This window comes from Mus caroli, unplaced genomic scaffold, assembly GCF_978045245.1.
Source record: "Mus caroli unplaced genomic scaffold, Mus_caroli_1 scaffold_18, whole genome shotgun sequence".
Taxonomy (NCBI): Eukaryota; Metazoa; Chordata; class Mammalia; order Rodentia; family Muridae; genus Mus; species Mus caroli.
Genome location: NW_028227273.1, coordinates 66965299 through 66980843, shown reverse-complemented (window position 1 = coordinate 66980843; position 15545 = coordinate 66965299). Strand labels below are relative to the sequence as shown.

The window sequence follows — 15545 nt, the reverse complement described above, 5'->3', positions numbered from 1 at the left end:
TAATGTTTAGTTCTCAGAATCTCATGACTCAAATATGCTTCAGTACACCCTCTTCTTTTCCACAGCTGGGTACCTCATATTCTCCTAAATGTGTGAGGCCGCATCCATTGTAAGCAGCTTATTAATGTCCTTCCTCTCTGTGTCTTTTGCCAGTTTCATAAATCTCTACCCCTCAACACTAGTGAACAGGCCGAGTTTTCCCCTTCCTTCTCCTGCCCCTAGTAAAGTCCCTCTCTGTCATGTGACGAATTCTCATCTTTGAAGCCATGCTCGTCCCCTCCCTGGAGCCTCCCATGATGCCGCTCAGCATGAAGGACCATCTCCCGACCCAAGATCTCTCCAGGCGGGTGCTGTTCCCTTTCCCTCTCTGCAGACTCTCCTTCCCACTTTAGGTTTCTACACCCAGCGTATAGACCCTCCCTCACTGTCTGTGTGTCTCTGTCCCCCAGATGTACGGGGACCCCCTATGCACCGAACCCAATACGTTCATTCCCCGTACGATCGTCCTGGCTGGAACCCTCGGTTCTGCATCATCTCGGGGAACCAGCTGCTCATGCTGGATGAGGATGAGGTGAGCGGGGTGAGGAGGAGGTGGGGCAAGCGGAAGACCAACCTCAGAGAGGACGATGGGGAGAGTCCTCTTCAATGAGCGGGAGAGAGAGAGAGAGCCCTAAGAACTGGAAGGAAGAGAGACGAGGTGGGAGGAGGGCGGCCATTGGGGTTGTTGTACACAGCCAAGGTGTTAAGAAGATAGACAGCCTTTCTTTGACTTCCACTAGAAGGTCTTTGAGGCCATTGGCAGTGCTGTGGAGGAGCTATGGTTCTGAAGACTTGAGGGTGCCTACTGATTGCACCCCATCCATATTATGGGGGAAGGAAAGTAAAGAGCTTAAAGCAAGTGGGGCCTTCCTTCCTCCAAAGGGGTCCTCAGCTTTCTCCTCCCCTGCCTCTCCTAGCTCTTCATCACAGGGCACAGTGCAGGCTAAGACTGGGTGATCCTGAGGAAAGTCAGGAGAAGTGGGAGCGGCTGGAGGGACTGACAGACCACAGGGGTCACTGGATTTTGGCATGAAAGGGAATGAAAATGGTGTGAGCTTCAGACTAGGTTTCCTTACGCCTCTACAGGGCAGGTTGGGTTTCAGGAGAGTACATGGAAGGAAGAGGTAGGCAACTGTAGTGTGGGGACCATGTACAGGAGCAGAACTTGGACTAGCCAGAGTGAGGAGGTGGAATGGCCAGGGTGTCTGGAAGGAGATAGTTAGTGGTCACGTGAGGTCTAAGAGTCCAAAGGGTGTTGGTTCCATAGTAGGAATGGGCCCAATTCTGAAGGGTGAGGCCCCCAGGTGTGATTTGGGGAGTCATCTTCAGAGAGTGTAGGGTGCCCCAGGAGAGGCAATGAGAGTTGTGCCTAAACACTGTGGGGGCTGGGCTGGATTTGGGGCTAACCAGGGTGTAGAGGAGCCTTGAGGTCAGGTGGAAATGTGGACAGAGAATGTCCAGATCATGAAGTACAAGTGTCTGACAGGGAGAGTGGTAACTGGCCGCTGGAGAGGTGGCCTGGTGGACCTAAGTTTGGAGTACTGGAAGGCCTTTGAGTGATTTGCTGTTGGTCATCAGCCTTGACTAAAGATTTGAAGTCCATTGGGTGGTCTGGGAAAAAGAGAGCCGATGGGAGTGGGAAGTGAAGCAGTGAGAAGGAAGGAATCAGACATGGAGACAGGGGACCCACTAGCCACCCGAGGCCAACAGGAATAGCCTGTCTGGTAGGAAGGTGGGAGTGGGAAGACGAAGATGGAGCTGGAAGAATGAAGGCCCTTGGGAGCTAGAATTGGGCGGATGGTGGGGCTGGGGCCTCGTGGGAGTCTAGCTTCTGGTAGGGGTGGAGGTTAGGATGACGACTCCCAGGGGGAGCTGAGGTGAGGCCTAGGGAAAGGTAGAGCTGAGGGGAAGAGGGTAAAGAAAGAAGATGCAAAGGGGGGGAGGTGACCAGGGCTTTTTGGGGGAGGGGAGGTTGGGTCCCAGTCTGGCCGCAAGCCGGGCTGTGGGAGGGAGACAAGCTGTGGAACTGATTATAAATGCAGCTGTGACAAGCTTGAGAGAGAGAAGGGGGCGAGGAAGGTAGGAGGTTGGGAGGAAAGCGGGGAAAATGGACGAACTGAAGGTCACAGGGAAACCAGACTCAAGAGGTAGCTAACTCCTGTGGATTTGCTGGAAGCGATAGTGGGGTTTGGGAGAATTCTCTAAACTGTTTGAAGAGAAATGGAGGGAGAGCAAGGAACGAGAAGTCCCCTCACCAGGGCCAAGGGAAATGGGCAGGGGTGGAAGGGGCAAGTGGGCTGGCAAGGGGGCCGGCCTTCCATGGAAGGGGAAAGGAGGGACGGCTCAGGCCCGTGAGGTCTGACACACTCCCCAATCCCCTAGATACACCCCCTTCTGATCCGCGACCGGAGGAGCGAGTCCAGCCGAAACAAACTGCTGAGACGCACCGTCTCTGTGCCAGTGGAGGGGCGGCCCCACGGCGAGCATGGTACGGCGGCCGAGCAGGCTCGTGCCCCGGACAGTCGCGGGGAGCGCGGGCGGGGGCGGAGAGCAGCCGTGATCCCGATCCGGATCCCGAGGACAGGGCGCCCTCGTCCGGGCTGCGCGGGGTACCGGGGCTGTTGGTGAGCGGCCCCCGCGCGTCCATACACTGCTTAGCTTTGCTCCCCTTTCCTCTCCAGCAGTGAAGTTTGACTGTTTCCCTGGTGCTTGTAAAAATAATCTGCTTAGATCTTTAGTCTCCTGTCTGTGCTCCTGGCCCGGGCCCTCGCATCCTCCTTCTGAGAACTTGGAATGACCTATTCCCTGCCCTCCCCCAGACCCGTGTCCAGCTCGCGAGCTCCCATCTTTTTCCAGATCTTCAGCCTGTGGCCTTTCCTTCTTCTTTCCCCCTCAATTGATTCCATTTTCTGCAGTCGTAACACTCCCTATTTTCTTGTTTTTCCCCATTCTCATTTTCCATTCCCCCTTGATCCCTGTGTTCCTCCCCTCTGCTCTGGAAACTCCGTCAGACCCCCATCTCCTCACTGTCTCTCCAACTCTCTCCCTCTCTCCATCTGTCTCTTCCCCTTCCTCCTCCCTTCTGCCCCCCCACCCCCCTCTTTAGTCATTTAAAAAAAGATTTTTGTCTTCCTCTGAGAAGTTCGCTTAAAAGGTTTCCATGGGAACAGTGAGGGGAGATGAAGGCAGAGAACAGGGATCTGCAGCCAAGGTGCAGAGAGACGCCCTCAGTCCCCGGAAGCCCCCTGCCACTGCCCAGTTCCTCAGCATTTCCCTTCCATGACGCCCACCCAACCCCATGAGACCCCTTTATCCCACCATTTCTTTCTCCCCAGGGTTACAGGCTTCCTTAGAGAACCAGAAGCCCGTGTGTTATCCAGCCAGCTGCCTGCTGATAGGCCTAGGCCTCACTGCCCTTGGGGGCCAGCTTTGGCACCCCAGGCCGGTGGTCAGGGATGTATGTCACTGTCATGGAAACTGACATGAGGGTGTAGGTAGCAAGCTGAGGCTAACCAGGAGGTCGCCGTGGTGAAGAGTGTATAGAGAATGGGTGATGTCTGTTTGTCGCGTCCATGTCCGGCATTGTTTTTGTTTGTGCAGTGTGTACCTGTGTGCACTGGAATGGTAACATGCTCACAGAGCGTGTTTGTCATGTTTCCTGCGGTTGGCCGGTTGGCCGCTCTGCCCACACAGTTCTGTTTCCTTAGAGTCCTCAGAGTGCCGAGGCCTTTGGTGTGGGTCTCCTGTGTTTAGGGTGAAGTTAAGGTGGCCTGTAAAGGTTACTGACTGTATTGGGGCTTAGTAAAGGCTGGGAATGTTTCGGAGATACATATGTATATCTCTGAAACATTCCCAGCCTTTACTTTATATATAGGCAGGGTTTATTAGAAGTTAGTAGGTGGTGAGCGTTTGGAATCTTCTGAGGAAAATAGAATGTGTAGAGGGCATGGAGGATGTGCAGGGGACATTAAGGGTTTTGGGATTTGGGGGGGCTCCACTTTGCAAAGGTGTTTGCTGAGGCTGTGGCCGCTCCAGCCCGGGAGAGGTCGCCGGACCTTTGAGGGCATTGGAATCTAGGGCTCCTCCTCTGCTGGGTGGAGCTGCAAACCCTCACTCCCTTCAAGGGTTTCTAGCTCTCTCTTTCTCTCTCTTTTTGGGGGTGGGGGTCCTGTTCACGAGGCGATGATGGGAGGCCTAGTTGGTTTTGGGGGTCCCTCTGTCCCCCTCCCCCGTCTCTCTCGCGCTGTCTCCGGGCGACGGGGCTCGTGACAGAGGCGGCCACGGCAGCAGCGGTCGCCTAGCAACGGCGGCGGGGCCCGGGCAACGGCGGCAGCGGCGGGAGCGGCGGCGGAGGGAGCCGTTCCCGCGGCTGTCACCGCGCGGCCGTCCAGGCCGTCCCGGGCCCCGCCGCCGCCCCACCGCGTCGGGCGGCGCGAGCCGGGCCGCCGCCCCCTCTCCCTCTGCACCCGCCCCTCCCCCGCGCAGAGCGGGCCCCTCCCCCATCGGGGACACCCTCGACCCCCCGGGGGGCGGTGCGAGGTAAGGGCGGGGCCGGGCGGACGAAGCGCGCGCGTGGGGGGCTGCGCGCGTGGGGCGGGGGCGCGCGTGTGCGTGGGTACGGGAGGGGCCTGGGGAGGCCGCGGTGGCGGCGGCGGCGGCAGCTGCTCCCTCCGCATGTTCTCGCTGCATCTTCCGAGTGGGGGGAGTTATGGTAATCGGAGCAGGGGGGGCAGTAGAGGTCGGGAGGGAGGGGGTCTGGGCAGCTTCCTGCTTGTTACTGCGCATGGGGGCGGCTGGTGTGAAGGGGTCTTGGAGCCCTACTGGAGGGCTAGCCCTGGTGTTTGCGTATGTGATCTTGACCGTGGTTGAGCCCCTGTGTGTCGGTGCATGTGCACATGGGGACCAAATCCTCTTGCACACGTGTAGCCAGCACTGTGCAGGTATGTCCTGTCTTGCCCCGCCTCTGCCAGTTAACAGCCTGAGGGCCTGTGGGGCCAGCCACCGGTTTATGGGGCAGTCTATGGCCATACTAATTCATGTCACCTCTGACCCTGAGTGTGCATGTCCCCGGTTGAGGTTGATGTGTAGGAATGTGTGGCTGGCCAAATGAGAATTTTCAGTGTCCCTGGTGGCAGGTGTGTGTCTTTGCATGTGTGTTCCAACACTGGCCTGAGAATCTGTGTCAGTCCCAGCATGGGTGTCCAGGGCGTGTCTGGATGTGGGTGGTGGTATGCCGGTGTTCCGGTGGTGAGGACAAAGTGTGTGAATGGTTCCTTACAGTCTGACTGCATGAAACACCTTTGGACTAGGCAGATATGAGCCTCTCTGCCTGGCCCCTAGATGGGGCCAGAAAAGCTTGAAGGGAAAGAAGTGAAGGGGTAGAGGGAAGTAAGGATGAGAGTCACCAAGAGGAGGAGAGCAAAGAGCAAGGGAGAGAGAATGCCTGGAGAATGAGAATCTAAGAGCACTGAGCTGGACTTAGAGAAAAGAGGGCAGAGGACAGGGAAGTTGGGAGGTAGCTGAAGAGCCAGACCTCTCTGTGGAGCAGTCTGAGAGGGTGGATGCAGGAGGGCCTAGGCTGCCCCGTCTGTAGGAGGCTATCCAGTCACAGAGGCTGGTTCCCAGTGAGGCCTGTCACCAAGGAGACTGCAGAGCGTGCCCTCCCCCCAGCTTCTCTGCTCCCTCTCTAGCCCAGCTCCTCATCTTCCTCTGGCACCCTCTCTCCCTGGCTCCCTTTGAGAGCTGTCAGCTGGATATGGAGAAGAAAGGCTACACATAGGGTAGGGATTTGGGGGATTGGAGGGTAGGAGAAATGTTTGTGGGTGATGTCAAGATTAGAGACATTGGAGAGGCGGAGTCCAAGCCCTTGCTGTGTGTGTGTGTGTGTGTGTGTGTGCAGGGTGTGTACTGTGTGGGTGTATGCACAATGCCTATGTTACGGGTCTGTGTAGGTGGCTGTTGTGTGTGTGCTTGAGTGTATCTATCATGCAGGGATGGGACATAGAGACCCAGCATGGCAGTGTGTGCTTTTCAGGTTTGCTGTGTGCACATGGCTGTGTGCTTTTCTCTGTCTATGTCACTGCAGGCAGCACTAATGACAGGACACCCCATGTTCCTGTCAGTCTGCCCTCTCCTGTGCTTTTGCCTCATTCTTGTGTCAGAGTCCTTGGGAACATGTGTGTGGCCTCCATGCACCTGTGACTTATTTTTGAGGTCCTGGCATGGTGTGTCTTTCCTCCAGAAGCTGTACAAGGCAATTAGCTGATTTTGCCCCCTCTGCGAATGCTTGTAGTTCCAAAAGAAGGTTTTAGTGAATTTAAACTTAAGGCCTCTATGCCTTTATTAGAGATGCATGTGTGTGAAAATAATGGCTGACCCAGGTTCCCTGGAGTGAGAGTAAGGCAGCCATACCTGAGAGATGCAGAAGAGTGGATGAGGAGGGAGCCGTGTGGGGCTCTGGGTGACACAAGGCTCACTAACACATTTGCTCCTCATTTTTTTTTTTTGTTTGTTTTGTTTTATTTGTTCTGTTTTCCTGGTAGTCATCACAGATGCTGGTGATTAGAGTCATGGAAAAGCTAGAAGAAAGCTGGGGTGGGGGGGTGTTGAGAGGAGGGAGCTGTCCCAAGTCAATGAATGTGTCTGTACTGTTAATGTGAAGGTTGAGTGTTTGTGCTTTATCTGACCATGGTCAGGATGTCTGTGTTCACGGTGCAGGGGTGACCCAGGGGGCCACAGCCTACTTAAGCATGTGTCTCAAGGTTTACACTGACATGCTCCTGCCTCTGGGCATGACTCGTCCTCGGGTTCCATGTCCATTTATGTAGTGTACTGCCCATATGATGGCCGCAGAGTCCACTCCAGCAGTTCTCATGTGGCTGTCTGAGTTCAAGTGTGTCTACCCCATGGCAGTGCTCACAAATGTCTAGGCATGTGGGGGTCCCCATGCTCAAGACTGTCTGTACGTCTCCCCAAAGCACATACTATTATTTCTCCTAATGCGGCTGTGATATACATGGTTCCCCACTGCTTGCTGTATTTTTGTGCTCTACACACGATTCCTGGGAGACCGAGAGGGTTCTCGTGTCTCGGGATCCAGACTTGCTTGTGTGTGCAAACCTGAGTCTGTCCGTAAAAGGAGCAGGGAAGGACCGGCTCTGAGGCAGTGGTCAGTCTGGAAGCAGACATGAAAATGTAGTGGGGCTTTCACTGTTTTCTTCTGGAACCTAGCGGGTTAACAAGCCATTCTTCCGGTCGCACCCCCCCCCCAGCCTGTAGCTTCTTGTTGCCATGGAGATGGTGGCCCCGCCCCTGATGCAGCACCAGCCCCCCCATTGGCTGCAGTGGTGACTGTGGGGCTGAGGGGGGAGCCCAGGCCTGGGCAGCCATTCTGGAGCTGGAGCCGGAGCTTGGCATCCCCCCACTTTCATTCTCCTTCAGCCCTTCGGCCCCTCCAAATTCCCTAGCAGCAGACCTTCGGCTCCCTTCCTCTAAGCTCCTGTTCCTTCGATTCTTGGCAGGCTGAGCTTCATCCGCATTCACCTCCCCCCCTCCCCTTCTCGCCAGCCTTTACTTGGGAGTCCCCAGAATCCCACTGCCCTTCCTCCCCACTCCCCTGCATTCTTTTCTTCTCCTCTTCAACCATTCACTAGCACTGCAGTGCACGTGGAACCGGCTCCTTCTGCCCGCTCCTCATCGGTCCCTTCCTCCGATCTTCTGTTCCCCTCACTCAGCACAGGTCTCTTCTGAGACCTCCCCCTCCAGTCCTGGGAGGGGGTCATGGGAGGCAGCCCTGGACCTCCAGACAGACAGGGTCTCTGGGAGGTGTGGAGCAGGGGGAGGATGTGCCTAGCTGGGAAAAGAGGAAAGCCCATCCATGGGCAATGACCTTTAACCTATCTCCCCAAGCAAGCCCCTTCTTTTGGGTGGGGGACAGGCAAACTGAGGCTCCCTGGGCCTTGGGTAATCTTCATTAGGGAGGTTTCACTGACCCTCCTGACTATGCCCCCCTGCTGACTGACTGCCTATCCCAGTCATGGGCTTAAGGCCTCCCACCCCGACCCCGTCAGGGGGCTCTGGCTCAGGTTCCTTGCCCCCTCCTTCCCACCGCCAGCCTCTCCGCCGCCGCTGCTCTTCTTGCTGCTTTCCGGGGGGTAGGTGAGGCCGGAGCTGAGGGATCGAGGGAGGTGGCTAATACACTGGCCCTGGGTGGAAGTCGGAACTCATAGTTCCTCAGCCCCTTCCCCAACTTTCCGTTGGGCCCTTTCCTCCCCTCCAGAATACCACTTGGGTCGCTCGAGGAGGAAGAGTGTCCCAGGGGGGAAACAGTACAGCATGGAGGCCGCCCCCGCTGCGCCCTTCCGGCCCTCGGTGAGTGAATGAATGCCAGTGCCTGCCAGATGTGGCTCAGCCTGACCCCATCTCTCCCAGCCCCAGCTGGAGCCCCATGGTTCTGAAAGAGAGGACCAAGGAAGAGTGTGCATGTATCCCCACCTCTTTGGTTTACCCCTTCTTGGCTCTGCCCCCTACGTCTTGGACCAGCCCTCCCACCTTTTCCAGCTAGTTTGTGTGTTTGTGTATCTGCTCACATCATAAAGCACCCGTGGGAGCAAGGAAGACAAACTAGTGTCAGGGCTCCTGGCCCCTTTCCTCTTCTCCATGATCTTCCAGGGATTCCCTGCCAGCTGAGGGTGTCCAGGGAGACTCTGAGCCGCCCCAGTCACCCCTATTCCCATTTGCTCCCCAGCAAGGCTTCCTGAGCCGGAGGCTAAAAAGCTCTATCAAACGTACAAAGTCACAACCCAAACTTGACCGGACCAGCAGCTTTCGACAGATCCTGCCTCGCTTCCGAAGTGCTGACCATGACCGGTAGGTACTGGACCTGAAACGAGATGGGGACTGAGCGGAGTGGGGGATTCCCTGAGAACAAAGGTTAATGGGCTCATGTTGGTCGGGGTGCAAGAGACATCTGAGAGGAGCTGGCCTAAGCCATGGGTAACCAGAAAGAAGTGACAAGGAAGAACCTGCTGAGGCAGGGAAGGAGGTGAAGGTGAAGCCAAGGAGGGCAGGAGGACTCGTGGGGAGGAAGGAAGGGTGGCTCCCACCCTGGGTAGGACTAGTGAGAGCTTACTGGGTGGTGAGAAGGAGCCAATAGGACCCAGGTGGGAGATGCGGAAGGGCAGGGATTAGGGGCAGCAGGCTGGACATGGGTAGCTGGTGTGCACTGATGAGGATGAGGGCTCTGAGGTCCTAGTAGCAGGGCCAGTGGGGAGCAAGAGAACAATAGGAAAGGTAGCATCTGCTATGCAGGTAACAGAATGGGGACAAAGGCTGGGGTTAATCCAGGGCCTGAGGAATAAGGAAGGAGACCTGGCTGTTTGCCTTTGTCCTTCTGTGGGCTTCCCCTAGTCCAGTCACTCCCTGGAGAGAGAGTCTGTCCTTTTCCCTTGTGTCTGGCTGTCCTAGGGACTGAGCAGAGTAGGAAGGGTTGGGATCAGGTGAATCACACCTTTCCCTGTCCCCTTCCAAATAACCAGTGCTGGATTTGGGGCTGGAGGGGGGGTGAGGGCATGGTATTCCTGGCCGCGGGGGCGGGGGGGGGGGCCGGGGGAGCGTGGTGCTGACGGCAGCCAGAGCCTGTGATGACGGGGCTGCTATAAATAACTTCATGGAGGCTCCCACACCCGAGCTCCCCTCCTGCTTCCCCATGCTCTCCATCTTGGTCCCCTACCCATTTCCACACCACTTGCTATCTATCCTTTCTCCCCTTGCTGAGTACCTCAGCCCCGCTTGTCCTGTGCTCCCGCGCAGCTTGGCGCAGCGCAGCGCTGTCCACAGTGCGCACGCTTGCTCTTCCTTAGCCTTCCTGCGCCTGCTTTTGCCCCCTGCTTGCTGTTCTGCCTCCCCTTCTTCCCAAGTCTGCTCTCCAGCCTCTGACCTTTACTCTGCCCTGTCTGCTCCTTTATTTGCCTAGGCCTTTCTCTCTATCTCCTGGTTGTACTAAAAACTTACTTCATTTATAGTTTGAATCATAAAATGTTTATTAGGCACTGTGTGCCAGGTCCAAACCAGACATTATTGTATTTCCTCTGTGACTCGAGTCTTTGCTTCCAATTTTCCCCTTTATATTGAGATTCTCATTTCTGGCGTTACCTAGACATGTCCAGGCCATTTTGTTTTTTCTTTTTCTTTTCTTTTTTTGTTTTTGTTGTTGTTGTTTTGTTTTTGACATGGTTTGTGTTTGTTTTTAAAGATAAGGTCTCACTGTGTGACCCTGACTAGCCTGGGGCCTGCTATGTAGACCAGGCTGGCCTCAGACTTAATAGGGATCTACCTGTCTCTGCCTCTTGAGTGTTGGGATTAAAGGTGTGTGTTACTATGCCCAGCAGTTCTGAGTTATTTCTAGGTATCCTGAGTATGAGTTGATGCAGATAGGTCTCTTGAAGGGTTTTGGTTCCCCCCTGCCCCCCACCCCCACCCCATACCTCCCACATCCACAGGAGGAGCCTGGGCTTCCTCTGGTGAGCAGAGTCCTCAGTGAGGAGAGAGGGCCTTCCCTGATGTTTCTCTGACCCCTGTGCTGCCAGGGCCCGGCTGATGCAGAGCTTCAAGGAGTCACATTCCCACGAGTCCCTGCTGAGTCCCAGTAGTGCTGCTGAGGCCTTGGAGCTCAACCTGGATGAAGACTCCATTATCAAGCCAGTACACAGCTCCATCCTGGGTCAGGAGTTCTGCTTTGAGGTAGTAGCCTTTGTGCTGAGATGGACTGAGAGGGCAGGGATGCAGGAGGGTGGGGCCTCGAGGGCCTGGAGTAGGGGCATGTGGAGCTGTCAGGGAAACAGAGCTGGACCAGGGAGGAAGGTGTGGCATAGTCTCCAGCCTCTAGGAATCACCCCTCCTTGGAGCCCCACCTCAAATCCACACTCCTCTCCAGGTAACAACATCATCTGGAACAAAATGCTTTGCCTGTCGGTCTGCAGCTGAAAGGGACAAATGGATTGAGAATCTGCAGAGGGCTGTAAAACCCAACAAGGTACTGGGGAAGAGGGGAACCAAGGAGGCCGGGGGCCTAGTGAGCTAAAGGGTGGGGATTTGGAAGGAGGGCCCTGGGGTGATTTCCATTATTCAGAATTCCCCTGTATTCCCTTTCTCCCCCAACTGCTACCTTCCATCACGCTCTGCTTCCCTGCCATGAAAGCCATGAGCCAGGGATCTGACGGAAGGCCTCGCTCACACCTCACACCTAATGGGTGGTCATCCAGCTGCACTCGCAGTGCTTTGTGAACCCTGGCTCTCTTTATAAAGTCTACCAAGTACGGTTGGACTCGGTGACCTCAGGGTCCCCTTGACAGAGCCAAGACTTATGTTCCCTGAGAAGAAGCTGCCAATCTGTCAGCTGGTCTGACTCCGGTTTATAGCAGGCTCACAGTCCTGGCCATCTTCCTCTTTTTCCCCCAGAGCCTTTATTAAGAAATCCCACTTAAAATGCTAGACACAATCTGAACCACACAGGGTCCAGGTACCACGCTGCTTTCAACATACTGCCATAGCATGTGACTCTCACCAGGAGCTTGGGCCCTCCTCAATTCGGCCCTCAGCTCCCACTTTTTTTTTTTTTTTTTTTGAGACAGGGTTTCTCTGTGTAACCCTGGCTGTCCTGGAACTCACTCTGTAGACCAGGCTGGCCTTGAACTCAGAAATCCACCTGCCTCTGCCTCCCAAGTGCTCGGATTAAAGGCGTGAGCCACCACGCCCAGCTGTTGGCCCTATACTTAACGAAAGTATTATTTTATTTTGTAACATCTGATGTTTCTGTGGGACTTTCTCATTCACATCTTTGAGGTCTTCCTTACTTTAAAAAAAAAAAAAAATGTTGCTGGCCATGGTGGCGTAGGCCTTAATCCCAGCACGGAAGCAGGTGGATTTCGGTGAGTCCAAATCCAGAGTGAGTTCCAAGATAGTCAAAGCTGTGTGGAGCGATCCTGTTTCAAAAAAACCAAAAGTAAATAATCTTAAAAACTTCCACATTTATTTGTAGGGGGGAAGAAGGGGGAGGGCACAGTGCCCACGTGGAGGCCAGAGCCCCTCCCACTCTGCTGTGGGTCCTAAGGCTCACACTCACACTGGGCACCTTCGCCAAGGAAGCCATCTTGCTGGCCCTCAGTGCATTTGACTCATCACCTAAGCATCTCCCAGCATTAATCCTGTAGGAATTCCCTTCTCTGTTAGCGTCCAAGGCTGCTGTAAAACAGTCACTGTGAACTGAGCCAGCCAAAGCTCCTCTCTCACAGATCAGGGGTCTAAAGTCCAAGATGAGCAAGGCCATGTCAGTTCTGAAGCTGTCACCTTCAGTCCGTCCCTCTTTACATGGCTAGCTTCCTTCTGTATGTCTCTAATGTGATAAAGTCACCAATTGCTGGATTAAGAGATGACATTAATCAAGTATGCCCTCATCTGAATTGACATCTGCCAGGACACTATTTCTCAGATTCTAGAGAGAAATAATTCGCCACTATTCGAGCCCAGTATACTTACTGCTCTCCTTACGGCCACCATCTTGATACCATGTGCTCACTGTCTTTCTGGTGTGTCTGTCTTCACCCTTTTATCTGCCCCAACCACTTCCTCATGCTAGGACAACAGCCGCCGGGTAGATAATGTGCTGAAGCTATGGATCATAGAGGCTCGAGAGCTGCCCCCCAAGAAGAGATATTACTGTGAGCTGTGCCTGGACGACATGCTGTATGCACGGACCACCTCCAAGCCCCGCTCGGCTTCAGGAGACACCGTCTTTTGGGGCGAGCACTTTGAGTTTAACAACCTGCCTGCCGTCCGGGCCCTTCGGCTGCATCTGTACCGTGACTCAGACAAAAAGCGGAAGAAGGACAAGGCGGGCTACGTTGGCCTGGTGACTGTTCCGGTGGCCACCCTGGCTGGGCGCCACTTCACAGAGCAGTGGTACCCCGTGACCTTGCCGACAGGCAGTGGGGGCTCTGGGGGTATGGGCTCGGGAGGAGGAGGAGGGTCAGGGGGTGGCTCAGGGGGCAAAGGGAAAGGAGGTTGTCCAGCTGTGAGACTGAAAGCCCGTTACCAGACGATGAGCATCCTGCCCATGGAGCTGTATAAGGAGTTTGCAGAGTATGTGACCAACCATTACCGGATGCTGTGTGCAGTGCTGGAACCTGCCCTGAATGTCAAAGGCAAGGAGGAGGTGGCCAGTGCACTGGTTCACATCCTGCAGAGCACAGGCAAGGCCAAGGTGAGCACTATGGCCCCAGGGAGAGCTGGCTTGAGCATGGCCGCCAGCTTGTGGGCGGTGAAGAGAGAATAATAAGATCATGAGGTTGGACTCTGTAGAGGCTGACCCTGGGGTTTTCCTGGGCTCCAGGACTTCCTTTCAGACATGGCCATGTCAGAGGTAGACCGATTCATGGAGCGGGAACACCTCATATTCCGCGAGAACACGCTCGCCACTAAAGCCATAGAAGAGTATATGAGACTGATTGGCCAGAAATACCTCAAGGATGCCATTGGTACTTCAGGCCTTCTTCCTGAACCTCCTTGTGCCCCCCCACCACCCCTAAACCTGGCTTCCCAGACCCCATATCTACCTTCCTCAGAGTCCCAGGACCCCAGCCTCCAACCATCTGATTCTGCCATTCCTCCAACCCAGGGAGCCCCTGTCCCTGCCCTTGGAAAGTGTGACCGCTCCCTGTTGTACATCCTCCCAGGGGAGTTCATCCGTGCTCTGTATGAATCTGAGGAGAACTGTGAAGTAGACCCCATCAAGTGCACAGCGTCCAGTCTGGCAGAGCACCAGGCCAACCTGCGGATGTGCTGTGAGTTGGCCCTGTGCAAGGTGGTCAACTCCCATTGGTGAGACTGGGAACGCTGGGCTGGGGGGCCAGGGCTGGGCAGTTGTGTGTTCATCTGTTCATCCATCTGTCCATCCTCAGAGGACTGAGCATCAGTACGGGCAAAGCATTTTCTGGGGTGTCATAGAACAGAAAGAGGTGAATGAGGGCTGGTTCCTGACCTCAGATGGCCTCTAACCAAAATGAGCAGGGACACACGAGATGCAAGAAAAGCCACAGAGCCATTATGATGTGTGTTAAGGGAGGGTCCCTGAGTAGATAGAGCAGTGATGAGGTGCCCAGGGCTGGGCTGTGAGGACCGGCTCAGGGGCTGGCATCTGTACACAGTAGGCAAAGGACATTTCCAGGGCTGTGAGATAGCACAGGTGTGATGTGAGGAGGCCTTTGAGCTTCAGAGGATGGCTGGCAGCTGGTGCACATGGCTCTAGTAGAGGCAATAGGAGAGAGCTGTGCTTTGGGAATGAGAGAATCTGGAAGTCCGGGGCTCAGGAGTCTGCAACTGTCAGAATGGGGTAGCCTTGAAGGTGTTGGCACCAGGAGGAAGCATGACTGAGACTGGATCACAAGTCAGTGACCTATATGGGGAGGGAGAGAAAGCAGCCCAGACCATTGGAGGCTCTGCTCCAGGTGTGGAAACCAGATGTTGGATCAGGGTGTAGTTAGAAGGCCTAGAAAGGGTCTGCTCAAGGCCAGCTAGAGGAAGGATCAAATCAGTAGGGGTCGTCTGAGGGGTTGTGTGGGAGTCAGGATGACTCAAGAGGTCATGAGACTGTAGTGCTTAGGAGACCCACAGCCTCATTGACAGAACCAGGGAGTCAGAAGGAGGAGCCAGCTGGCAGTGTGGGGGCGATGGTGAGCTCTGTTTTACACTAGTCAAGTTTAAGGTGTCAGTAGGACATCGAAGTAGCACTGGGAGGCGGGAAAGAGTGAGCTGAGCCATTCCAGAGACTGGGGATCATGCCTGGGGCAGTCCATCCCCATTTCCCTGGAATCCAGAAGAGTTGGGGGGTCCGAGCTCCCTGTACCTCAAGTGACCCTCCATCTCTCTCCCATCTCTGTCTCTTCCCTGGTGTCTGTTTTTCTTCTCCTCCTCTCCTTGTCTCTCTCCCACCCTCCGTCTCTCTCCCACGTGTCTATCTCCCCTCACCCCTTTCCCCCTCTCCATTTCTCTCTCCAGAATCTGTTCCTCTACTGTGGCCCTCTTCTTCAGCAGCCTCCTGTCTTTCTCCTGCAGTCCCTCCCTCCCGGTCTCTCTCACCTGTCTCCACACCCTCACCTTCTACCACCCCCTCAGCATGTTCCCTGAAAGCTGAGGGTCTCTGGGGCTCAGTCCCGGTCTCTCTTTCTCTCTTTCTCTCTCTGTCTCCCCACCCCTTCCCCCCAGCGTGTTCCCGAGGGAGCTGAAGGAGGTGTTTGCATCTTGGCGGCTGCGCTGCGCAGAGCGGGGCCGGGAGGACATTGCTGACAGGCTGATCAGCGCCTCGCTCTTCCTGCGCTTCCTCTGCCCGGCCATTATGTCGCCCAGTCTATTTGGGCTTATGCAGGAGTACCCAGATGAGCAGACCTCACGAACCCTCACCCTCATCGCCAAGGTCATCCAGAACCTGGCCAACTTTTCCAAGTGAGGGGAAA

At 55.3% G+C, this 15545-nt stretch overlaps 1 protein-coding gene across 8 annotated transcripts in view; it reads left to right on the top strand.

The window, feature by feature from the left end:
- Positions 1-15545, top strand: part of Syngap1 (synaptic Ras GTPase activating protein 1) — a 29580-nt gene that overhangs the window by 2737 nt on the left and 11298 nt on the right. For 6 of the 8 annotated variants that reach the window (XR_015045988.1, XR_003835301.2, XM_085833272.1 and 3 more), the window contains exons 2-11: positions 450-571; positions 2422-2527; positions 8318-8409; positions 8786-8907; positions 10626-10779; positions 10973-11071; positions 12674-13297; positions 13427-13571; positions 13770-13914; positions 15298-15534. Coding sequence is in view for 6 of the 8 variants with exons in the window: in XM_085833272.1 (XP_085689398.1) it covers positions 450-571; positions 2422-2527; positions 8318-8409; positions 8786-8907; positions 10626-10779; positions 10973-11071; positions 12674-13297; positions 13427-13571; positions 13770-13914; positions 15298-15534 (1846 nt within the window). In the remaining 2 variants the exon portion in view is untranslated. Of the gene's footprint in view, positions 1-449; positions 572-2421; positions 2528-4677; positions 4751-7942; positions 8193-8317; positions 8410-8785; positions 8908-10625; positions 10780-10972; positions 11072-12673; positions 13298-13426; positions 13572-13769; positions 13915-15297; positions 15535-15545 lie in introns of those variants that run through there. The other 2 variants (XM_085833275.1, XM_085833273.1) reach the window with 2 other exon arrangements.